The sequence below is a fragment of the Mobula birostris genome, chromosome 11 (assembly GCF_030028105.1).
Source record: "Mobula birostris isolate sMobBir1 chromosome 11, sMobBir1.hap1, whole genome shotgun sequence".
Taxonomy (NCBI): Eukaryota; Metazoa; Chordata; class Chondrichthyes; order Myliobatiformes; family Myliobatidae; genus Mobula; species Mobula birostris.
Window position 1 is genome coordinate 9,419,650 of NC_092380.1, and position 25,194 is coordinate 9,444,843.

Consider the following 25,194-nt stretch of genomic DNA (forward strand, 5'->3'; position numbering starts at 1 on the left):
TACGCAGGCACCAATGTCCTTGAATGGAAAATCCTACAAAAAGTAGTGTATATGGTGCAGTCCATCATGGGTAAAGCCCTCCCAACCATTGAGCATTTCTACACTAAGCAGCATCCATCATCAGGGATCCCCATCACCCAACACATGCTCTCTCTTCGCTGCTGCCATCAGGAAGGTGGTACAGGAGCCTCAGGACTCACACCATCAGGCTCAGGAACAGTTATGTCAACGTACTCTTGAATCAAAGGGGATAACTTCACTCAACTTCACTTGCCCCATCATTGAAATGGTCCCACAACCTATGGACTCACTTTCAAGAACTCTTCATCTCACATTCTCAATCTTATTGCTCATGTATTCATTATTATTTATTTCTTTTAGTACTTTCACAGATTGTTGTCTTTTGCATACTGGTTGAAAGCCCAAGTTGGCGGGGTTTTTCGTTGATTCTATTGTGGATTTATCTAGTATGCTCACAAGAAAATGAATCTCAGGGTTATAAAGAGTGACATATATGTATGTGCTTTGATAATAAATTTATTTTGAACTTTGAGTCTCAAGCCCGTAACATCCAACTCAAAGGTGAGGGAGTGGGCATAACTAACACAGAAGGGAAAAAAGCAAGGGACCATGTTCCCTTAAACGACTAACACTGAGAAACTATTCAGCTACGTAATCAATGATACTAATTTTACAGGGAGAAGCAACCCTGTGTATATGGTGACATATAAGTACTGTGATAATAAATTTACTTTGAACTTGAAATTTCTACATGTCGAATTTCATAGAGTGCACAAAAACATACGAAAACAGGAGGAGGCCACTTGAATCTTCAAGCCTGTTCTGCCATTCACTATTACTTCAGCTGCTCCTCCTTGGCCTAACTTTTCTCTAGTGCCAATTCCCCAGAGCCCTTCACTCATGCAGGGTACAAAACTCAGGAAGTGAGAAGTGGGAAAATTAGGTGAAGCACTTCACAAATACATTCTTTTGAAAACAGAAATGACACAAGAGGGAGTGGGAAACAGCATGGTGCTGGCTTGCTGATTAAGGTCAGAACAAATGAAAGAACTGGTTACTGTGCTGTGAGTGAGTGTGTGTGTGTGCATTTTACTTTTGGTGGCAAAGCATCTCAATCCTCAACTCCTAGATAACCACAGGTCCAAGAAGTCTAGTCAGTTGGAGAAGGTTAAACTCTCGGTTTCGGAATCTGATGAGCTGCTGGCATCTCTGGGGTCACTTACAAGGTATGTGTCATCAACAGTGTGCTTCACATCATAGTCTTCTTGTGAACTAAGACATTGTACACAGACAACTAAGAAAAAAAGCAGTGTGTTGATTTAAAAGTATACCCTTCTGTAAGGGGAGGATCTTGCTCTCCAATCAATAAGAGTCTGAATAGAAATAGGATAGGAGTTTTTGTAAAGGAGCAAACCAAGGCCATTACAAAAGAATAATACAATGATACAAGGAGGGAGGAGAAAAGTCAAGAAAAGTAAACCGTAGTGGTAGGAATTCTACAACTAGATAATGGATAGGCATTTCTAAGTTTGCTGATTGACTTGGGGATGAAATATTGCATTAATAATGCTAAAGATATCACTGAGTGTCTGCAGAACATTCTGGAGGGAAAAGGTGAGTAGCCAGAGACCAGAGTCAATATATATCCAATAATACTGGCAGAAAGGGGAACAAGGTTATGCAGGTGAGTGTTAAAAGAATTAGGAAAGATATTCAGAAGCAGGACCACTGAAGTTAGTTATCTCCAAATTAATTCCAGTGCAACAGTCCAATGTGTACAGAAGTGTATACATATGCCGAAGAACCAAAGAGGCATGAAAGAATGTTCTTTTAATTAACGATATCACGTTGGTTAAAGATTTGCAGCAAAGATTCAATGTACAAGATAGAGATGGATTAAAAGAAATATAGGGAACGCCAAGATTGGTTAGGACAAGTCAAAGAGGTGAGAAGGGATAATATGTACAGTATGAAAGATCATCAAATTAGGCTATATGGATAAAACCAGCAGGACAGTCTCATACACCATAATCACACCTTTGGGGCTATACCACATAGCACAAAGGCCCAAAGAAACAAATCTATTAAGTTCTTACAACTGTAAAAACACTAAAACAATTATAGTGATGAATTCCATGCTGGGGTATAAAAATCACAGAATCCCTGCTTCTTTTTTTTTTAGCCAGTATGGTTTCAACAAGAGTGGGGCAATTCTGGATCTAGCTTTAGGATATAAGAGTGCAGAGTTGGAAGAACATTTTTACAGTGGTAATCATTACTCCATTAGACAGCATAGTTATGGAAGAAAAGATAAAGCTAAATTAAGAAAAAGCATCCAAATTGGGAAAATACAAAAATTTTATTGGATTATGAAGTTTTAGGAAAAGTGAATCAGAACCAGCTGCACGAAAGTAAATCAGTCTTATAGTCATGGAATGTAAATTCAAGAGTGAGATGCAAAGGGTTCATTATTCACAAAGAAAAAAGGTGCCAAATCTAGTGTTAACATCATTAAAAGTGGATAAATTGCTAAAACCAGAAGAAATATATTTCAGGTTGTTAAAAGCAGCAAGGGAGGAAATAATAGTTAAATCCTTCATGACTTTAAAAGTGATGCAGAGGACTGGAGAACTGACAATGTTCATAAAGAGAGGAAGGAATAACCTGAGCACTTACAGACCAGCTAGTTTAACTTCAACAGCGGGAAAATCACTGGAATCAATTTTGAGAGGCACCATCGTTCAAAAGGCACAAATTAATCAAGGATATTGAGAATGGATCCATGAAGGAAGGTCTTGTCTAACTTGATCAGAGTTTTTTATTTTTGAAGAGGGTAAGAGCATGAATTACAAAGGTGGTTGACAGGGTAATTGGGTCAATGAAAATATATTAAATCCATGATAGGACAGCAAATTGGATCCAGAAATGGTCAGTGTCATGAAGAAATAAGTAATTGCTCACAGACATTTTAACAGGCTGCTTTCATTACTTAGTCTCTTGCTCTGTTGGAGAACATAATGATAGTTTAGTGAAATATAGGGACCATGAAAGTTTGCAGATTTTTTAAAAAATAGCCATGTTGTTGTCAGTGCAGAGAAAACTGCTAAAGTGTAAAACAGATGGTCTGGTTAATTAGACAGAAAAGTGACAAATGACATCTAATCCAGCGAAGCGCAAGGCTGTGCATTAGGGATGTGTACCATACCAGGGATCTATATAAAACAAGTGAGAAGTGTGAAGGATCAACCGGAGCTTCAAGTGCATGGCCATAGATCCTTGATGGTAGTGAGTCAGGTGAATAAGATGGTTAAAACAAGTGGAATCTCTTGAGATATTTGCTGATGTACAGAATAAAAGCTGGGAGGTTACATGAGAACTTGTGTGCAGCTTGAGTACTACAGAATTCTGGTCACCACATTACAAGTTAGATATGATTGCACTGAATAGGGTGTAGAGCATATTTAACAGGATGTTGCTAAGAGTGGAAATATATTAACTATTATTAGGAAAGATTGGATAGGACGAGTTGTTTTTCTTAAAAGCTGAATGCTAAAGGAAGACTTTTCAGATGAAAAACCTAGATATATTATCTAAAAAGGACCTACTTCCAAAACCAGAATGGATTAAAGCCAGGGCATAGATTTTAAGTAATTGTTGGAAATATTAGAGAGGGGATGATCCTTTGATTCAGAGGGTAAGGAGTAATGAACTCACCATCTGAAAATGTGGTAGAATGCAACACCATCATCACATTTAAAAAGTAATTGGAACTACAGATGTATTCATAGCTGTGACCTACAGGCCTAAACCAGAAGGTGGGATTAGACAGGGTAGTTCTTTCTCAACAAGCTATAATGGACCCAATAACCACCTTCCATGATGTATGTCCCTTTGAATATTCTCTCATACACCTAAAGCCCTGAGTAACTTCTGAGACCATAAAATATAGAAGCAGAATTAGACCATTTGGGCTATCAAGTCTGCTCTGCCATTTTATCATGGCTGATCCATTTTCCCTCTCAGCCCTAATTTCCTGCATTCTCCCCGTAACCCCTCATGCCCTGAATAAACAAGAATTGATCAACCTTTGCCTTAAATGTACCAAATGACTTGCCCTCCACAGCCGCCTGTGGCAACGAATTCCACAGATTTACCACTCTCTAGGAGAGGAGAAGATGGCAGCACGACGCAGTGCGCAGCGGCCACTCTGGTGATGAATATCCGTTATCTGTCAAGTAGGGTGCCGAGCACAGTCCTGATTTGATGGAGGCAGATGTGAGATCACGGAGGAACGTCTGGTGAAACTTCTGAAATGCCTGTTTCACTGCCACTGCTACTGAGTGGTCTAGAATCTCTGGAGGGGAAGGCCCCAAGTCCTCGGCTTTGCTTGTTGCTCGGCAGCCGGGGCGGGGTCAAAGCACTCGGCAGAGATGGTACTCGGTGTCGGAGGGCTGGTCGGAGGCTCAAAGTTTTTGGACAGGCTCAGAGTTGGCTGTGGTCCGGTGCTTCCAGGGTGCTGCATCGGCAAGTTTGCGGCGCTGGAGCTTCTTGGCAGGGAGGGTTTCCCCCTTCTACCGTCTGCGTGAGATGATGGGCTATCGGGACTTTGAAACATTTTTTTACCGTGCCCATGGCCTGCTCTTTATCAAATTACAGTATTGCTTTGCACTGTTGTAACTATATGTTATAATTATGTGGTTTTTGTCAGTTTTAGTCTTGGTCTGTCCTGTGTTTCTGTGATATCATACTGGAGGAACATTGTATCATTTCTTAATGCAAATGCATGCATTTCTAAATGACAATAAACAAGGACTGAGTGTCCTCATAATCTAGTAATCTAATCTAATCTCTGACAGAAGAAATTCTTCCTCATCTCCATTCTAAAAGGATGTCCCTCTATTCTGAGACCGTGTCCTCTGGTCTTAGACGCCCCACCATAGGAACCATCCTCTAGGCATCCCCAGAGCCACCCTTTCTCAGATGAGGGGCCCAAAACTGCTCACAATGCCCCAAGTGAGGTCTCACCAGTGCTTCATAAAGCCTCAACATTTCATCTTTGCCTTTATATTCTAGTCCTCTTGAAATGAAGCATAACGTTGCATTTGCCTTCCTCACCACCAACTCAACCTGCAAAGTAACTTTAGGGAATCAAAAAAACAAGTTTTTTTCAGTTATACAAAGAGTAAAAGGGAAGTGAGAGTTGATTTTGGACCACTGGAAAATGATGCTGGTGAGGTAGTAATGGGGGACAAAGAAATGGCAGATGAATTTAATGGGACTTTGCATCTGTCTTCACTGTGGAAGACACTAGCAGTGTGCCAGAGGTCCATAAGTGCCAGGGAGCATAAGTGTTTGTCATTGCTATTACACAGGAAAAAGTGCTAGGCAAACACAAAGGTCTTACAGTGGATAAATTACCTGGACCAGATGGACTACATCCCAGAGTCCTGAGAGAGATTGCTGAAGAGATAATGGATGCATTTTTCATAATCTTTCAAGAATCACTTGATTCTGGCATGGTCCCAGAGGACTGGAAGTGTGTAAATGTCACCCCACTCTTTAGGAAGCGAGGAAGGCAAAAGAAAGGAAATTAAAGACCAGTTAGCCTAACCTCAGTGGTTGGGAAAGTGTTGGAGTCTATTATTAAGGATGAGGTGTCGGGGGACTTGGAGACTAATGATAAAATAAAACAAAGTCAGTATGGTTCTGTAAAGGGAAGTTTAAGCAAGGCGGACAAAGGAGAGGCAGTGGATGTCATTTACTTGGATTTTCAGAAGGCATCTGATAAGGTGCTACACATGATGCTTAATAAGATAAAATCCTATGGCGTTACAGGAAAGATACTAGCATAGATATAGGAATGGCTGACAGGCAGGATGCAGCGAGTGGGAATAAGAGGGGCCTTTTCTGGTTGGCTGTCAGTGACTAGTGGTGTTCCTCGGGGTCAGTATTGGGACCATTATTTTTCACATTGTTTGTCAATGATTTGGATAATGGAATAGATGGCTTTGTGGCAAAATTTGCAGATAACACCAATTTAGGTGGAGGGGTAGGTGGTGCTGAGGAAGCAATGCGATTGTAGCAGGACTTAGACAAATTGGAAGAACGGGCAAAAAAAGTGAGAGATGGAATACAGTGTCGGAAAATGTATGATAATGCATTTTGGTAAAAGGAACAACAGTGCAGGCTACTATCTAAATGGGGAGAAGGTTCAAACATCAAAAGTGAAGGAGGACTTAGGAGTCCTTGTGCAAGACTCCCAGAAGGTTAATTTCCAGGTCGAGTCTGTGGTAAAGAAAGCATATGCAATGTTGGCATTTATTTCAAGGGGAATAGAATATAAAGGCTAGGAGATAATGCTGAGCGCTAGTCAGGATGGAGTATTGTCAACAGTTTTGGACCCATTTCTCAGAAAGCATGTGTTGTCATTGGAGAGAGTCCAGAGGAGGTTCACAAGGTTGATTCCAGGAATGAAGGGGTTATCATATGAGGAGTATTTGGCAGCTTTGCAGGGGGTGGGGAGGGATATCATTGAAACGTATTGAATGTTGAAAGGACTAGATAGGGTGGATATGGAGAGGGTGTTTCCTTTGGTGGGGGTTTCCAGAACTAGATGGCACAGCCTCAAAATTGAGGGGTGACCTTTTAGAACAGAGGTAAGGAGGACTTTTTTTTTTGCGAGAGAGTAGTGAATCTGTGGAATGCTCGGCCACAGACTGCTGTGGAGGCCAAGTCCCTGGGTATATTTAAGGCATAAGTCTATCATTCCTTGAGCAGTCAGGGCACCAAAGGATATGGCGAAAAGGCTGGTGTACGGGGTTGAATGGGATCTGGGATCAGCCACGATGGAGTGGCGGAACAGTCTCGATGGGCTGAATAGCCTAATTCTGCTCCTATGTCTTATGGAATCCTGCACAGGAACTCACTGAATTTTTTAATTTTCCCTCCATTTAGAAAATGCTTTTATTTCTTCTACCAAAGTGCATGACCAAACACTTCCCAACAATGTATTCCACCTACTACCTTTTTGCCTATTCTCTTAATCTGTCTAAGTCCTTCTGTAGCTTCTCTACTTCCTCAAAACAACCTGCCTCTCCACCTATCTTGGTATTATCCACAAATTTGGCCACAAAGCCATCAACTCCATCATCCAAATCACTGATGTATAACGTAAAAAAGCAGTCCCAGTACAGACCACTGTGGAACACAAGTTACCAGCAGCCAACCAGAAAAGTCTCCCTGTATCCCCACTCTTTGCCTCCTGCCAATCAGCCAATGGTTGATTGAAAAAACTGGAACATGCTAGCATCTTTTCTGTAATACCATGGAATCTTAACCTAAGTAGCCCCCTGTATGGCACCATGTCAAAGACCATCTGAAAATTCAAGTACACAGCATCCACTAATTCTCCTTTGTCTATCCACCTTGTTATTTCTTTAAAGAATTCCAACAGATTTATCAGGCAATACTTTCCCTAATACATCTAAGTACCCTGAAACCACATCCTTAACAATCGACTCCAACAATTTCCCACCCGCTGAGGTTACACTAACTGGCCTATAATTTCCTTTCTTCTGCCTCCTACCCTTCTTGAAGAGTGGAGTGACATTTGCAATTTTCCAGTCTTCTAAAACCATGCCAGAATCAATTGATTCTTGAAAAATCATTACTAGTGCCTCCACAATCTCTTTAGCCACCTCATTCAGAACCCTGGTGTGTATACCATCTGGTACAGGGAACTTTTCAGCTTTCCAAGCACCTCCTCCGTAATAATGGCAACTTCACACACCTCATGCCCCGACACTCTTGAACTTCCAGCATACAGCTATTGTCTTCCACAGTGAAAACTGATGCAAAATACTTATTCAGTTTGTCTGCCATTTCTTTGTCCGCCACTACTACCTCACCAGCATCATTTTCCGGTGGTCCAATATCTACTCTCGCCTCTCTTTTACACTCCGTATTTCTGAAGAAACTTTTGGTATCCTCTTTAATATTATTGGCTAGTTTACCTTTGTATTCTGTCTTTTCTTTCTTTATAACTTTTTTTAGTTACCTTGTTGGTTTTTAAAAGCTTCCCAATCCTCACTAATTTTTGCTCTATTATATGCCCCCTCTTTGGCTTTTACGTTGGCTTTGACTTCTCTTGTCAGCCATGGTTGCGTCATCTTGCCTTTAGAATACTTCTTCCTCTTTGGGATGTGCATAAGCTGCGCCATCCAAATTGCTCTCAGAAAATTCCAGCCATTGCTGCTCTGCCATCATCCCTGCCAGTGTTCTTTTTCAATCCATTTTGGCCACCTCCTCTCAGATGCCTCTGTAATTCCATTTACTCTACTGTAATACTGATACATCTTACTTTAGCTCCTCCTTCTCAATTTGCAGAGTGAATTCTATCATATTATGATCACTGGTCCCTAAGGGTTCCTCTACCTTAAGCTTGCTAATCAATTCCAGTTCTTTGCACAACACCCAATCCAGAACAGCTAATACCCTCATGGGCTCAACCACAAGCTGCTCTCGTAGGCGTTCTAGAAATTCCCCCTCTTAAGATCCAGCACCAACCTGATTTTCCCCATCTACCTACATCCTGAGATCTCCCATTACTATTGTAACATTGGCCTTTTTGCATGTCTTTCTATCTCCCGTTGTAATTTGTAGACCACACCTTCACTACTGTTTGGGGGTCTACATACAAATTTTATCACAATTCAGTTAAGTACAACTTTACTGAACTGTGCAGGAGGTTAATCAGTATCTGAAAAGATGAAAGGGAAGGTCGCTCTTTTAGGTGGAGACACTCATTACTGAGCTAAGATCAAAGAGTTCCACTTCAAACACCGATATCCATTTTCATGCATTTGTTGATTTAGCTGCTGCATCCCCCAAGCACTTGCAGTCATTTCAGATTTTTACCATTTACAACTTTCTTTTTATTTCCCTTTTGACTTGGGAAATTCAATGTAAAATAACCATTTCTAGCTATTTTGTTCTAGCTTTAGTAATCACTCTGCTTCTTAGTCGTATTATTCTGAACTTGTTAAATACAATTTCCACAGACCATTATGGCTAACCATAAAGCACACAGTGATTCTTGGTTATTTCACACTCCTAAGCATCCAATGCGAAAATAAATGCTCACAACAACCAAAGTCACCTCATTAACTAATCGTTATAGCATTGTATTCAGTAGAACTTCTTTGTTCATTTACCATGGCTGTAAGGGACATGACATATTGAAGCATAAAAGATTAAATAAAAAGTTGATTGAAGATCTACAGACTTGTTAGGAGATAAACTTTGTGGGGCAGTGTATGTGAAAGGAGCCACAAAATTACAGTTGGGTCACACACAGAAGTTGTTAGAAAAAGCTTCCTTTAAATAAAGTGTGCTAAAAAATCAGAAAGCTCATGGAATAATCCAATCCACACATTGTGTGTAAAGTGCTATTACACTGTACTTCAAGTGCTTAAAGAACAACTAGACAACAGGGTAACCCGTTGGGGCACCCTTGGAGAGAAGGGTAGTGCAGTCTGATGTGACCAGAATAAACATTAAATTTTCCTGAATGCTATTGGTATCACTTTGCTTTGCAAACTGAAGTAGAAAACCTCAGTTTATTAAAGAAGAACGACACGTAGCAAAGCAAATATAACTGCTCCTCATTTAACGAAAGACACTTTTGATGGCATCATTTCTGGTTTATCTGCCACCCTTGTGCTTCTCGTTGTCATTCTGGAGACATGCAGCCCTTTCATCCCCCGTCTCTTCAGCTCTTCTGCTGTTTGTTGTTTGTCTCTGATCCTGGAGACGTGCATGCCTCTCCTCCTCTATCTCTTCTTCTCTCATCTTTTTTTGTTTTGACTCTGATCCTGGAGTCGTGCGGCCCTGGCCTCATCCGATTCTTGTTCTCTCCCTCTCCTTGCCGCTTCCCAATGACGTATGGCGTCATCTCTTGACCATAATGTCCCCCTTCCCTTTCCATGCGGCATAATTAGGCTGACCATTTTTTTTACTCTAATGCTGGATAGAAGATACAAAGCACTAACACCAAAGGATGCTGATTATTCTTGATGATGTGGTTGGCACTCTCCTAAATGGATGTGATATAGTCACCGCTCTCCTTCAACTGCAGCAAAGGGTTTTATGGGTGTCTCGGAGTACGTCATTACAATAAGATTTAATTATCTCTTATTGAGGGTGGCAGTTAGATGTGTCCCAATCCTGCACATGCTGATGGTGATGAGCAGAATGTCCCCTCCAAATAGAGCTGCCCTACCCTTTTGCTCCGGTAGGTGTCGCTGCTGAGGCTGGCCGTGTGCATGCGTCGAGCTGTCGTGTCCCAATTTCCATGATGGCCGATAGGGTCTTGGGTGAAAGCCAGCCTGTTGATTTTTGGCGAATGAGCAATTTTATACGAATATATAACCCTGAACTTTGCCTGCATTCTGTAAGTTAGCGCATTTTAATTCAATTGAGCCAAAAAAAAGTGCTGCTGTAATGCACCGCTTGCACTAATTGGAGGTCACAAACAGACAGAGCATGAGAGTTTTAGTAGTATATAGATTATAATAGTATTTCTAAAGAGAACATCTGCTTTTCCCTAATGGTGATCATTCTGGCAGTTAGCCTAAATAAACTATCTGTACTTTTAAAGTAAATAGTGAACTCATCTTACAAATCTGAGGAATTTTACTTTGTGTAATTTTGCTGACTGTGCCATTGGGCCATAAACAGCAGCAGTGGCACATGCAACAGAACCAGGTAACTCATTGTGATCTGAAATGACAATCATTTTTACCTGAACCTCCGTGTTAGCATTATGTTCCTTTGCCTGTATGTGCAGTTCCTCTGTCATCTTCTCCATCTCCTAGAAACAGAATAACATCAGATTCTGAGCAATCTGTAAATTCTACAATATCAAGTCCTGGACCATAGATTAGATCGTCAATGAGGTGAAAAATTCAAAGCCATGACACAGTACAGCAGGTAATTCATCACAGAGTAGTTGTTAAAAGATAAGAGAAAGGGAATAGAGGGAGAGACCAAAGAAACACACATGCAAGAAAACACAATTAAGTGGGGAAAAATAAAATGAAAGTGAGAGCAAGAGAAAGTGAGGGTAGAAAACAGAAAACATGTACTTGCAAATGCCTCACAAACAGACAATAAAACATTCCAGAGGATGCTATCCTTGAGATCCAGAATGAACAATAATCTGGTTCACTGTTTAATGGCAAGAGCCTATGTAATACACTGGAGAAAGGCAAATGAGAATCATATCTTATAGCTTTGGGTAGATAATCTGGCACAAAGCCAGGAAAAAAAAACTGCTGGGGAACACAATAGGTCAGGGAGCATCTGCAGAGAGAAAAATAATAGTTAATATTTGGATCGAAACCCTATGGACTGACCAGAAACATCAACCATCCATTCCCCTCTATTGTCAATTGTCCACTTACACTCTACAGATGCTACCTGACCTACCAAGACTCTCCAGCAGGTTGTGTTTTTTCCACTCCAGATTCCAGCATCTGCAGTCTCTAATGCCTCCATTTTACTAAATCTGGTACCGACCTCATCCAAATCATAAGGTCTATAGTTCAAAGCCCTTAGTATGCGAACTGTATTTGCACAAAGGCAAATAACTTTAAGTTGGCCATGTGACATCTATGGACCTGCCCAGCACACTTCCTGAATTCGAAATGCAAAACTGACCTCAGTATCAGAGTAAGAAGATATTAGATTAAGATTTATGATTGTTTTTCCTTCTTTCCTTATACACAGCTTCATTGCCTCAGCCTGCAGCATATTTACAAATATACACCCCAGATACGAATACTATAAAAGTATGTCCACTGATCCTAAAGCAGTTTTTATTAGGGTGATAAAAAGGCAAGATGCAGAATATCAGAGTAGGGAGCTATGACAAATCTTCACAAAACACTATTTAGTCCAAAAGTTGAGTATTGTGTAGATTTACCCTGCCATGCTTAGATTATCATGTTGGCAATAATGACATATGCTTTTATTTCAATGCATTCAGATTTTATAACACTCCTTGTGAATTAAACACAATTTGAATACCATTGTTATAAATCGAGGGTTAAAGATAATAAAAACATACACACTGAAATTATGTATCAAAAACTACCTTTAACATGTTTCTCTACAAGTATTTTTGTATCCATGAACAATGTGTAAATTTACTTGATATCAATGTTGTAGTATTCAGAGTACACTACATATCACTTTATTATCTTTTTTCTTTTTGTATTTGCAGTTTGTTGTCTTTTGCACATTGAGTGCTTGTCCATCTTGTGTGCAGTCTTTCATTGATTCTATTGTGTTTCTTTGTACTTACTGTGAATGCCAGCGAAAAACAAATCTCAAGGTTGTATAGGTACATATATGTACTTTGATAATAAATTGACTTTGTATTTTTAAGAATATTTAGATTTTGTTTTACTTCCAACTCTGGACAAATAATATATAAATGACTTTGAAAAAAGCACTGAGTTTTAAGATTAAGGCCAATACATTATAAACAACTCCTTGCCCCTTGCTGTTAAACTTCACCATTTTCTAATCTGAGTAAATTTGAAGCAAGCTTTCTTACCAATGTCAAATATATATCCATATTGTTTATCAGGTCAAATTATTTAACATTTTCCCAAATAAATGATGTTTTAGTACAGGCTTTCAATTCATCTGCTTTCATACAATGTCAAATAAATGTAACACATGATAAAAATATCTAGCTACGCCTAAAGTAACATCTCCAATTTTTTCTTGTCTATGATCATATACCATTTGAACTAAGGCTTCAACAGCTGCTTTATAAACCATTGTATATTCATCTCAGCCAATCAGTTTACAATCTTTTACATATTTTTCTTTTGCAGTTCCCTAACCACTTAGGGAATCCCCACATTTGCCATTTAAGGGTTAAGTGTGCAATTTCTCCCCCCCCCCGCCAAGTCAAAAGTATTAATGATGGCACAGCCAGGGCAATCAAGCTCTGCTTTCAAACTTTAGTTAGAAGTAGATTAATATGGCAAGTTTTATCCATTCCACCACTGGGATCCAAAAAGAAAGATTTTTCGGTCATTGTAAATAAAAGGCATTTATTCCGTATCTCACTAAATGTGGCTCTTTCTCTCAGATATACTTGTCTATGATTTAATTGTAGCTGGTTTCCCACCTGATGCACAAATTTTCAGTTTCCCTTTGTGGTTCAGGTACTGGTATCAGTCAAAAGTACTGAAGTCAGGTCCACCCAAATACTTAGTACCTCAGAAATAGATCTGAAAGAATCTCATCAAATTTCAATGAGAAGAATTATAACTAGACCCCCTTAAGGCTTTGGAGGGGCCCTATAGAGATTTTAGAAAAATTAAAGATGCAGTGCACATTCTATGCTCAACCTAACTTGCCAAAACAGAGATTTCTATGTTGTTTTGCTACTGAGCTAAATGCAGGTCACACACATCTTTCTAATGACGCTCTGCAATCACTCATTCTTTCGTGGCACGGTAATGATGGGTATAATTTTGAATTGAGATGAATAAGCTCAAATTTGAAACAACTAATTCAAAAGAAAATCTCAGAAGTGCGCCTCAAAAATAGATATGAAAAAAAACTCATCAGTCTTCAATAGGAAAAATTAAATCAGGCCCCACTGGGCTATGGAGAACCTCTAATGCGGTGTTTTAGAAAAAATGTATATTCTTCATCCTTATGCAATTATGAATGAGGCATGCCAGCAGCTATATTTCATTACAATTTTGAGGAGATCTGGTATGCCACCCAAGACAAACAATTTTTTTTTTTACAGATGTACCACAGAGAGCCTTCTGACTGTTTGCATCACCACCTAGTATGGAGGCACCAATTCACAGAAGGTGAAAAAAACTGCAGAATGTTGTAAACTCGGCAAGCTCCAACACAGGCACGAGAAAGTCCTTCTCACCATCGAGGATACCTTCAAAAGAAGATGCCTCAAGAAAATGGCATCCATCATTACGGATCCTCAATATCCAGGACATGGCCTTTTACCATTACTGCTATTAGGGAGAAGGTACACACAACACTTTAGGAGCAGCTTCTTCCCCTCTGCCCTCAGATTTCTGAAAGGTCCGTTAACCCATGAACACTACCGTATTCTTTCGCTCTCTTGCTGCACTATTTGTTTTTATATCTTATTATGTATTGCCATAAAACAACACATTTCACACTAGTGATAATAAAACTGACTCTGATAATCACCTTTAAAAAATACATGTATGTGTACAATTAACTGATAGGACTATATGTCCACGGTTGAGAGGTGAAATTAAATTGGATAAGTCTTTTCAACCAGTGTAGAAATGGAATGAACGTCAATTATTTTTAATGATTCTGATTAGTTTGTCTCTGATAAATAATAAACAAGAGAACAAATAATAAATATGCTCCATACTTGCATAAATTATTTTGGATGGTAGGCAAGCAAGAAAATAACAGCATTTAGCCTCTGACTTCATGGGACATCACTTCATAATAGGAACCATGACATTTTTAAGCATACCTTAGTCCTAGATTAAAACTTAAAATCAATGAACCTGCACATTTTTCCCACTTTTCTCAATATGTAGTGATTTGATTTGGTCCCATGCACACCAGTTATCTGAAGTTAAATAACTTCGACGTTGGTTCCTTCCTAACAACATTCAGAATCACAGAGAGGGTAGCAGAAGTATCTGAACACATCCCCACCCAATATCTATTCACGCTTTCTTTGGATCTTGAAGGATAATGATCAGCTCCAGAAGTCAGCATTCTCATTTACGGCACATCTGCTTAAAAACTGCACAATTAATGAAGAAAATACACAATCCAGTGCATGGTATTACATTATAGCAGCTAATACATTGTTATTTTCAATTCTGAAAAGAGTGGAAAGATCAAGGAAAAAAATAAAAGCAACAGATGAAAAAGCTAAAGGTTTTAAGTAAAAGTCGAGTGCTATGAAAACCACCTACATGCCTGGACTAGTGAACAAATAAAATGTTAAGGGCTCCACATTCCTTAACACAAGTCAGTGATGCATTACTGAAAATGAACACCAGAATCCAGTTGGCCTCAATTTCTCGCAAGGATGAATGGGAATACAGAACAATCTCTATAGTAAGTTTTCAAAATCTCAGAGTAACCTAAAGCAATTTACATCTCATGGAACACTTCTGAAGTGACATCATAGTTAAAATGAAGGGAATCTACAGACGGTTAGACATTTTGTGAACAAGAACCCTAACCCAACAAAAAAGTGACAAGATAATTTAAAAAAAAAGAAAGCATAAACTCAGAAGTCCTGGTGAAAGAGAAATAGGCTTGCAAGATCTGCAAACCGTTGTAGTTGGAAAATGAATAGGTATTATACATGAAGTGTTTGTTCAAGGGTAAACTGCACAGAAGTAACTCAAATAACTCTCTGCAGTTCTCTCAATAGCACCAGAGCGTTACTTGTATCCATTTGAGAGGGCAGATAGAATCCAATTTTAATGTCCCTTTAAATAAAGGGGATCACCATAGTACAGGATTCCCTCAGGAATTAACTGAAGTATCAGCATAGACTAAGTGCTCAAGTTTCGTAACTTGAATCCACAACAGTGCACTTACTGAGCCAAGCCAGACACACAGCAACAGTCACTGTCAAAGCTCACTAATAAACAAGAATCACTTCATCAAAATATAGGATAGCCACTGATTTCTGGAGAATATTGGATAAACAGAAATTCAGTATTTACATACCCCTCACTTCCCTTTTAGCCTCATACAATTTATTCACAAAAAAATTCAGATGATACAAAAGCATTGAAATAACAAAGACAGCCGAAAGGACAGGGTCAGTGAAGCATGTTTTACATCGATAATTCATTTCCACTAATATTTTTTTTTATTTCAAAATATACTTTATTCAAAAATAAATATATACAATAAACCATTCAATAACTTCCCATCCTTTACATACGTTTCCATTATACTCAGTAAAATACCCGTGTTTATAGCCACCCACGTGGCACTCCAGTAGTTCAGCTTAGCATCTCATTGTTGAGGGGTATACTCCTCGCCCACCCACCCCTCCCACTCCCACGGGTGGAGAAACCTATACTGTGGTCCTTCCCCACCGGGCCCTTGCGGTGGCTGCACCAAGTTTCAGTGCGTCCCTCAGCACGTACTCCTGCAGCCGAGAGTGTGCGAGTCGGCAGCATTCTCCCACGGACATCTCCATGTGCTGGCAGATCATCAAGTTTCGGGCTGACCAAAGAGCGTCTTTCACCGAGTTGATGATCTGCCAGCAGCACCGGATGTTGGTCTCCGTGTGCGTCCCCGGGAACAGCCCGTAGATCAGAGAGTCCTCTGTCACGCAGCTGCTGGGGATGAAACGTGACACTAGCCCGTCCATCCTCCTCCACACCCTCTTTGCGAACTGGCAGTGTGCAAAGAGGTGGGTCACAGACTCCTCCTCACTGCAGTCCTCCCATGGGCAGTGGGGTGCGGAGACGACGTTCCGGGCGTACAGGAGGGCTCTGACTGGGAGGGCCCCTCTCACCGCCAGCCAGGCGAGGTCTTGGTGCCTGTTGGTGAGATCTGGCGATGAGGCATTTTGCCAGATGAACTGGACAGTCTGCTCAGGGAACCACCCCACTGTGTCCATCACGTCCTTCTCCTGCAGTGCCTGCAGGACACTTCGTGCCGACCACTGCCTGATGGCCCTGTGGTCAAAGGTGTTCTCCTGGAAGAACTTTGCTACGTGGGATAGGTATGCCGGCAACGACCAGCTGACTGGGGCGTTGCGCGGGAGTGGGGCCAGACCCATCCTTCGCAGCCAGGGCGACAAGTAGAACCTGGGCACATAGTGGTACTTGGTGCCCACATACCTGGGCTCTACACACAACCTGATGCAGCCACATACGAAGCTGGCCATCAGGGTGAGGGCGACATTGGGGACGTTCTTGCCCCCGTTGTCCAGGGACTTGTGCATGGCGGTCCGTCTCACCCGCTCCATCTTGGATCCCCAGACGAATCTGAAGACAGCTCGGGTGATTTCCGAGCTGTAGGAGCGGGGGACGGGCCAGACCTGCGCCAAGTACAGCAGCCCTGAGAGCACCTCACACCTGATGACCAGGTTCTTGCCCGTTATCGACAGGGAGCGCCTTCCCCACAGTCCCAGTTTCTGTTTCACCTTGGCAGTCCGCTCCTGCCAGTTCTTGTTGCACGCCTCAGCCCCTCCGAACCAGATCCCCAACACCTTCACGTGGTCGGACCTGATGGTGATGCTGGATTGGTCGGGCCAGTTGCCAAAGAGCATGGCTTCGCTCTTTGTGCAGTTGACCCTGGCCCCCGACGCTAGCTCGAACTGTTCGCAGGTGCCAATCAACCTGCGAACTGACCTCGGATCAGAGCAGAAGACGGTGACGTCGTCCATGTACAGGGAGGTTTTCACTTGGGTCCCTCCACTGCCTGGCAGCGTCACCCCTCTTATGCCCCGATCCCTCCTGATGGCTTCCACAAAGGGTTCTATGCAGCAGACAAACAAGACAGGGGAGAGGGGGCAGCCCTGCCTGACTCCAGACCTGATGGGGAAGCTGTCTGTTTCCCACCCGTTGACCTGGACTGCACTACGGATGTCTGTGTAGAGCAGTCTGATCCAATTCCGGATTCCCTCCCCAAATCCCATTTTGGAGAGCACGTCCGCCATGTACGTGTGCGATATCCTGTCGAAGGCTTTCTCCTGGTCCAAGCTGACCAGGCAGGCGTCCACCCCCCTGTCCTGCACGTAGGCGATGGTGTCCCTCAGCAGCGCGAGGCTGTCTGAGATCTTCCTGCCCGGTACAGCACAGGTTTGGTCCGGGTGGATCACCTGTCCCAGAGCAGACTTGACCCTGTTGGCGATAGCCTTGGACAGGATCTTGTAGTCCACATTCAGGAGAGAGATGGGTCTCCAATTCCTAATGTCCTCCCTTTCCCCCTTCTGCTTGTAGATGAGGGTGATGATGCCCTTCCTCATGGACTCAGACATACTGCCGGCCAGAAGCATAGCGTTGTACACTTCCAGCAGGTCTGGGCCCATCCAGTTCCACAGAGCCGAGTACAACTCAGCCGGTAAGCCGTCGCTTCCGGGAGTCTTACCCGACCCAAAGGAACGGATGGAGCCTGTCAGCTCGTCCAGGGTCAGTGGCTGATCCAGACTCTCCCGCTTGCCGTCATCTAAGACCTGCGTGATAGACGACAGGAAGTTGCGGGAGGCTGTGGATTCTGTGGCCTTTTCCTCGTACAGACCGGCATAGAAGGACTTGCAGATCCTCAGTATGTCAGTCTGCGAGGACGCGACTGAGCCGTCCTCTTCCTTAAGGTTGTGGATCACAGAGCTCCCCCTGTGCACCTTTTGGAAGAAGAAGCGTGAGCACGTCTCGTCCTGCTCCACGGTTTGGACCCTTGATCGGAAGATGATCTTGGAGGATTCAGCGGCGAGGTGCTGGGCTTGCCGGCCCTTCCCCTCTCGCAGTTCCTCCCTGACATCCACCCCCTTCGACTGCAGAAGGAGAAGTTGCTGCAACTCTGTCTGGAGTTTACGCAGTTCCCTCTGCTCCTGCCTTGACTTCTGAATACCCTTGCAGATGAAGAACCTCTTCATGTTCTCCTTGGTGGCTTCCCACCAGTGAACCGGGGAATCAAAGAAGGCTTTCAAGGTTCTCCAACCTGTGTACTCCCTCTCTAGTTCCTCGATGTTCTCTGGGGTCAGCAGCTTTACGTTCAGCTTCCACGTCCCCCTGCCTGCCTTCTGGTCCTCCCGTAAGTGACAGGTGGCTCTCAGAAGGCAGTGGTCAGAGAAGAACACCGGCGTGACGTCGGTGGACCTGACCGTGAGGGACTCAGACAGGAAGAGGAAGTCGATCCGGGAGCGGGCTGAGCCGTCCGATCGTGTCCAGGTGGCTTGCGGCTGTGCTCGACCTGTGGGGGTGCCAAAGGCGTCGCGCAGCTTGGCTGTCTTCACCATTTCCCTCAGGAGTCTAGAGGTACTGTCTAGCCTGCCGTCGGCACTGCCGGGTCCTCCAGCCGCATCAATGGTGCAATTGAAGTCTCCGGCCAGAACGACCGGCTGGGTCGTCACCAGCAGCTGTGGGAGCTGCTCGAAGACGGCCAGCCGCTCGCTCCGCACGGGGGAGGCGTACATGTTGATCAGCCGGAGCGGAGTGCCCCGGTATTTGACGTCTGCTACCAGGAGGCGCCCCGCAACCACCTCTTTAACTTGGGTGATTGAGAAGTTGCCTCCCCGCAGCAGAATCCCCAAGCCGGAAGCGCGACAATCGTTGCCCCCCGACCACACCGACAAACCTTTTTTCCACCACCGTGACCACCTCCGGTAGTTACGGAGATGTGGTAGTCCACACTCCTGGAGGAAGGTCACATCAGCCTTTACAGTGTCCAGGTACTGGAGCGTGCTGACGCATCGCCCAGTACTCTTCAAACTTCGCACATTCAAGCACGCCAATTTAAGGTCTGCCATCGTTGTAAGTCTTTTATTTTGGCTGCTCTCCGTCCTCACCCTTGCCATCCTGAGCCTTCATCCCCACCGCCTTTGTGAAGTCTTCCACCTCCTGTGGGCTCAGGTACTGCTGGTAGTACTCCTCCGTGTGTGGCCGTTCTGGTTCTGGGTCTGGGCCCGGGGGGTTGCTGACTTCCTGGGCTGCTTCCCCTTCCGGCTGCTGGGTGCCAGCCGTGGCTCTGCTCCCGGATTCCCGGAGCTCTGTGCGTCTGCTGCTCTCCGCCTCCTGTACTTGGGGGGTGGCCAGCAGACTTTCTCCCCTCTCTCTCCTCCTCTCCACCTGTTCTGCCAGCCGCTTCTTCCGCCGGGGCTGCTGGCCTCCCCCAACTCCTTCCTCCTCTGAAGAGGACAGGGTACCAGGGGCTGTGTGGTTCCCTGCCCTTTTCTGGCGTTGCTCCGCCTTCTGTCGCTTGGCTGCCGCCTTTTGGGTCTTTTTTCGTTTCACGACCTTCCATTCGGTTTCCCCCTCAGCTCTCCCCTCCTCCATGGACTCCTGCTCGTCGTTTGCCTGGTCCTGGAGGGTCTGCAGTGGGGTGGCAGGTCTTGGGGTGCTTGCACCTTCCTCCCTGGTCTCGTCATCCGTCCTGTCGGGTGCCTCATCTGCAGCGCTGGCGGGTACGTCCGCATCTGCCTGGGCCCTTTCAGGGCCAGCACCTCCCCTGGTCGCCTGTGCGTAGGTGCCCCCACGCCTCGGGCAGGCTCTGTACAGGTGGCCAGCCTGTCCGCAGAGGTTGCAGGCCTTGGCCTGCGTGCAGTCTTTGGTCAGGTGGCCTTCGATTTTACAGTTCCTGCACATCACCACCCTGCACTGGGCTGCGATGTGCCCTTCCTTGCCGCAGTTTCGGCACACCCTGGGTTGTCCCGCGTACACCATGTACCCTCGGTTCCCTCCGATGGCGAAGACGGAGGGGGGGTGGATGATGCCGCCGTTGGAATCCAACCTCAGCTTCACCTTCACCTGCCGTTTGCTGGTCCAGATTCCCAGCCCGTCCTTCACGTCCGCTGGTGTTCCTACGCTCTCCACATACCGAGCGAGGAACGTAAGGACATCTACCACTGGCACGTGCGGGTTGAACATGTGCACCGTGATTGTCCTTTCCTGTTGCGTAGCCGTTGCAAAGAGGGGCTGTGCTTTCAGCAGCGACAGCGGCGCCTCTGTCCCCTTCAGCTGAAGCTGCTGGTACAGCTTCTGCCACCCTGCAGCCTGCCAGAAAGTGACATCGAAGAAACCTGCGAAGTCCTGGACGCAGTAGATGTCTTCGGGCGTAAATCTGCAGCATTCCAGCAAGACCTTCCGGATGAAGGTCTCTCGGGTGAAGCCGGTGCCCCCGTTCCGGTCTCGCACTGTCAGCCTGACAGTGTTCTTGATACCCTGGCCTCGAGCTGATGTACTGCTCGCTGCTGCCATCTTCTTCCTCACTGCTGTTGTCGCTGGTATGGGGTGTTAGATTGGAGGCCAATCAGCATTAGGATCCACCCCTGCGTCAGCGCGAACTCTCCTCCTCCGCCTTCTGGTCTGATAAGAACAGATACTACACTTGATCTTCGCCAAAAGGCCGAGAAGCATTTCCACTAATATTAATTTAACGCAGGCTCAATGACTTCTTTCAGTCAGCTGCATCCAGTTCACGTCCTACACACTGGTGTCAGTCTCATATCTCCTTACTGTTACAGCAGGAAGCAATTAAAAGTCCCCACAATGTATGTGGTGCTCTGATTAATTACAAACATGCTTGAAAGGAGAGACAAAAAATAAAAGCAGGTCTAAGCCTAAGGTAGGAACTTTACCATAACAAAATTCCAAAATAAATTGCTAAAATGTTGAGTAACACACACAAAATGCTGGAGGCCACTGAGGCCAGGCCCACTGAGTTCCTCCAGCATTTTGTGTGTTGCTCAGATTTCCAGCATCTGCATATTTTCTCTTGTTTGTGTACTAAAATGTTGAAATGTTTCTTAAGTTTTCCCCATGGTCTAATATTTATCCAGCAAAAAGCTCAGTTCCCAGACAAGAAACATCCCAGAGTTAATTTAGCTTCTTCTAGTTAAAACAGTGGCAGAAATTATACCAAGTGCTTGACTACATGGTATCAATGAGAAAATTCAAATGACAGCACAGGTTTTGCTAAAGCTCAGTTGCTCCTTACAGACAAATTGTTGTTCCTTTCCGTGCTTTGTGGCGCATCGGGCAGCAACCTTGCCATTTCTTTAAAGTTGCTGGTGAACGCAGCAGGCCAGGCAGCATCTATAGGAAGAGGTACAGTCGACGTTTCGGACCGAGATCCTTCGTCAGGACTAACTGAAAGAAGAGATAGTAAGAGATCCAAAATGATAGGAGAAGACAGGAGGGGGAGGGATGAAGCCAAGAGCTGGGAAGTTGATTGGTAAAAGGGATATGAAAGGATCATGGGACGGGAGGCCTAGGGAGAAAGAAAGGGGAGGGGGGAATCCCAGAGGATGGGCAAGGAGTACAGTGAGAGGGACAGAGGGAGAAAAAAAGAGAAAAAAATAATAATTATATATATAATAATATAAATAAATAACGGATGGGGTACGAAGGGGAGGTGGGGAATTATTGAAAGTTATGTTCATGCCATCAGGTTGGAGGCTACCCAGATGGAATATAAGGTGTTGTTCCTCCAACCTGAGTGTGGCTTCATCTTTATAGTAGAGGAGGCCGTGGATAGACATATCAGAATGGGAATGGGACATGGAATTAAAATGGGTGGCCTCCTGTCTTCTCCTATCATTTTGGATCTCCCCCTCCCCCTCCAACTTTCAAATCTCTTACTATCTCTTCTTTCAGTTAGTCCTGACGAAGGGTCTCGGCTCGAAACGTCGACTGTACCTCTTCCTAGAGATGCTGCCTGGCCTGCTGCGTTCACCAGCAACTTTTAAGTGTGTTGCTTGAAATTCCAGCATCTGCAGATTTCCTCGTGTTGCCATTTCTTTAGCATTTTTGTTCGTTTTTTAACAAGGCTGAGTTGCTAGCTCGACACTCAACATAGCATGGATGGAAAGCAGGCAGGGAGCTAGCCGATTCAAACCCGAAACCGCTCACCTTGAAATCTAGTGAGGATGCCACTACACCACCAGCTGGCTTCATAAACAAACAGTTTACTGATATTCATCATTAAGAATCAGGTAAAGACAGGTCTGCATTTACATTCCATCTTTCACTTCAATTGACTGGAATGACTTGCAGAAAACAAAGGAACTCATTTGTGCATAAAACGTATAATGAAAATGACTAGATACTGTTATTTGTAGCTTTAACTGAGCAATATCAACCAGAATAACTGAGGGAGATCCACAAGATCCTTCAAGCCTATCAAATTGAAAAGGCAGGCAGGCAAGGTGTCAGGTTAATGTCTCACCCAAAACAAAATGGACTGTTGAGATTTTTAATGTGCACAGGCCTCCAAAATGGTACTTAAATAAATCCACTACTAGTGATTTAAAAAAAGACAGTACAACCCAAATGGAGGGCAACAAAGGACATATAGATAACTTACTGAAGAGATGATGGAACTGGGAAAAATCTAGAAAAATATTACCACATAGAAAACAGTTGAGATATCACTGTACTTGCCATTGAAACTGTACATTCAATAGTAAATAACTCAAATTGTCTCTTGGGTCATGCAGTGCTTTGTAAACAAAACAGTGAATTCAGTATAGTGCACACCTTCACACCAATATGATTTATTCTCAGGTGCCCCGAAGTGGCCTGTCAACCTCAATTCAAACTCGGCAATTAAGAATAAAGAATAATAAAAATAAGTCTTTGCAGTAATACTTATAGCTAGAGCACTGATAGTGCCAGAAAATAGATAGAAAAGACAAACTGTTCAGCTTAGTATCAGATACTTCAGCTTCAGCGAGAAACAGCAGAATCTTGAGTTTATGTAGAATAGACAAAAGGCTCACAGGCTAGAATCGTTACAGCTTTCAAGGTTTGCCTCAAGAAATGCTTTCTGATAGACCCAGTTCACAATAATAAATTCAGAAGTGTGGTCAAAGTAAGACAGATTACACAATTATTTTTAAATTGATAGCCATGAATGTTTCAAATGGCTTCTCCAAGAAGCAATCAAGTTGACAACAATGATTTCTTGGAATATTTGACAAATCTAATCAATTGAGGAGTCATAAATACTCCACTACTTTGTCAAATTTTAGAGCAATCAGACGGGCTATCCTATTTTAAATAGGCAAAATAAAGAACATAGAACCTTATTCAGACAATTGAGATAGTTTTTATTATGGTTGTACTAGGAAATTTATGACATGAAATGTCTCGTGCAACCTCCACTGGTGCAAATCCATTTATGCTTACATAATTTTACAGACTTTTAAAGTAGCAAGTCAAGCAACTCAATAGATCAAACCTCAATCACAAACACAAAAATTATTATCTTAATAAAGTGGAGTGTGAGCAGATAACAAAGAATTACATCACCTAGGTATATCACTAACTTATTTACATATTTTATTTTAAGTACAAGATGGCTATTACCTAGGCAACCTTGGCTAACATTTTATGCACCTTTGCGCCATCGCTACAAGCGGAACTTCCTGTTGGCAAAAATTTTAATTCCGATGCCCATTCCAATATATTGGTCCATGCCTTCCTTTTGTGCCAAGATGAAGCCATCCTCAGGGTAGAGGAGCAATATCTTATATTCCATCTGGTAGCTTCCAATCTGATGGCATGAATATTGATTTCCCCTTCAGGTAAAAAAAAACCCTTACCCATTCCCCACTCCGACCTTTCATCTCTTTCCACCTGCCTATCACTTCCCCCAGGCCACCTCCTCCTTCCCTTACTCCTATGGTCCACTCTCCTCTCCTTTCAGATTCCTTCCTCTCCAGCCCTTAACCTTTCCGAACCATCTGACTTCACTATCACCTTCTAGCTAGCCTCCCTCCCCTTCCCCCACCTTTTTATTCCTGCATCTTCCCCATTCCTTCTCGTGTTGAAGAAGGGTCTCAGCCCGAAACGGCAACTGTTTATTCATTTCCATAGATGTTGCTTGATCTGCTGATTTCCTCTAGCATTTTGTGTGTGTTGCTTTGGATTTCTAGCATCTGCAGACTTCCTCATGTTTATATTTTATACACTGCTCTACTTTACAGTAAGGCAGATACTAGTTTTGTTGAGAATATAAAAAGAAATAGAAGCTGAGGTATGCCATTCAGCCTTTTGGTGTTCCCTCCACAGATGCTGCCTGACCCAGCATTTTGTGTGTGTTGCCTGGAAAACACCTTACTTTCCTTCCTTTGCAACATTCTGAATACTTACCTGACCACTTGAACAGATACTGAGCCTCAATCACACATCCTGATAAAGATCAGCATTTGGCTATTATAATTAATCCTCAGATGTTGCATTGGAACATTTTATGTTCTCGTCCTGTGGTAATAGCTAAGTGAAAACATTCTGACTGAGTGGTAGATTGTATGAGACTAATTTACAGAATTGAACCAAGAAGAAGGAAATGCACTAAAAAATTTCAGTATGCAAACCCAATTGTAACTTTATTATCTAACTCACCCCTACTATGATATTGTAACAGATA

At 43.4% G+C, this 25,194-nt stretch overlaps 2 protein-coding genes and 1 pseudogene across 5 annotated transcripts in view; all 3 read right to left on the bottom strand.

The window, feature by feature from the left end:
- LOC140204795 (trinucleotide repeat-containing gene 6B protein-like) overlaps positions 1-25,194 on the bottom strand; it is a 210,621-nt gene that overhangs the window by 151,657 nt on the left and 33,770 nt on the right. For all 4 annotated transcript variants that reach the window (XM_072271599.1, XM_072271600.1, XM_072271597.1 and 1 more), the window contains one exon: positions 10,823-10,891. In XM_072271599.1, coding sequence (XP_072127700.1) covers positions 10,823-10,888 — 66 coding nt within the window. In that variant the 5' untranslated portion in view covers positions 10,889-10,891. The remainder of the gene's footprint in view (positions 1-10,822; positions 10,892-25,194) is intronic.
- On the bottom strand, positions 19,389-20,719 carry LOC140205399 (uncharacterized). Its single transcript, XM_072272990.1, has one exon. It carries the CDS (start codon positions 20,688-20,690, stop codon positions 19,587-19,589), a length of 1,104 nt encoding a protein of 367 aa, XP_072129091.1. The 5' UTR covers positions 20,691-20,719; the 3' UTR covers positions 19,389-19,586.
- LOC140205618 (U2 spliceosomal RNA) lies at positions 21,049-21,180 on the bottom strand (annotated as a pseudogene).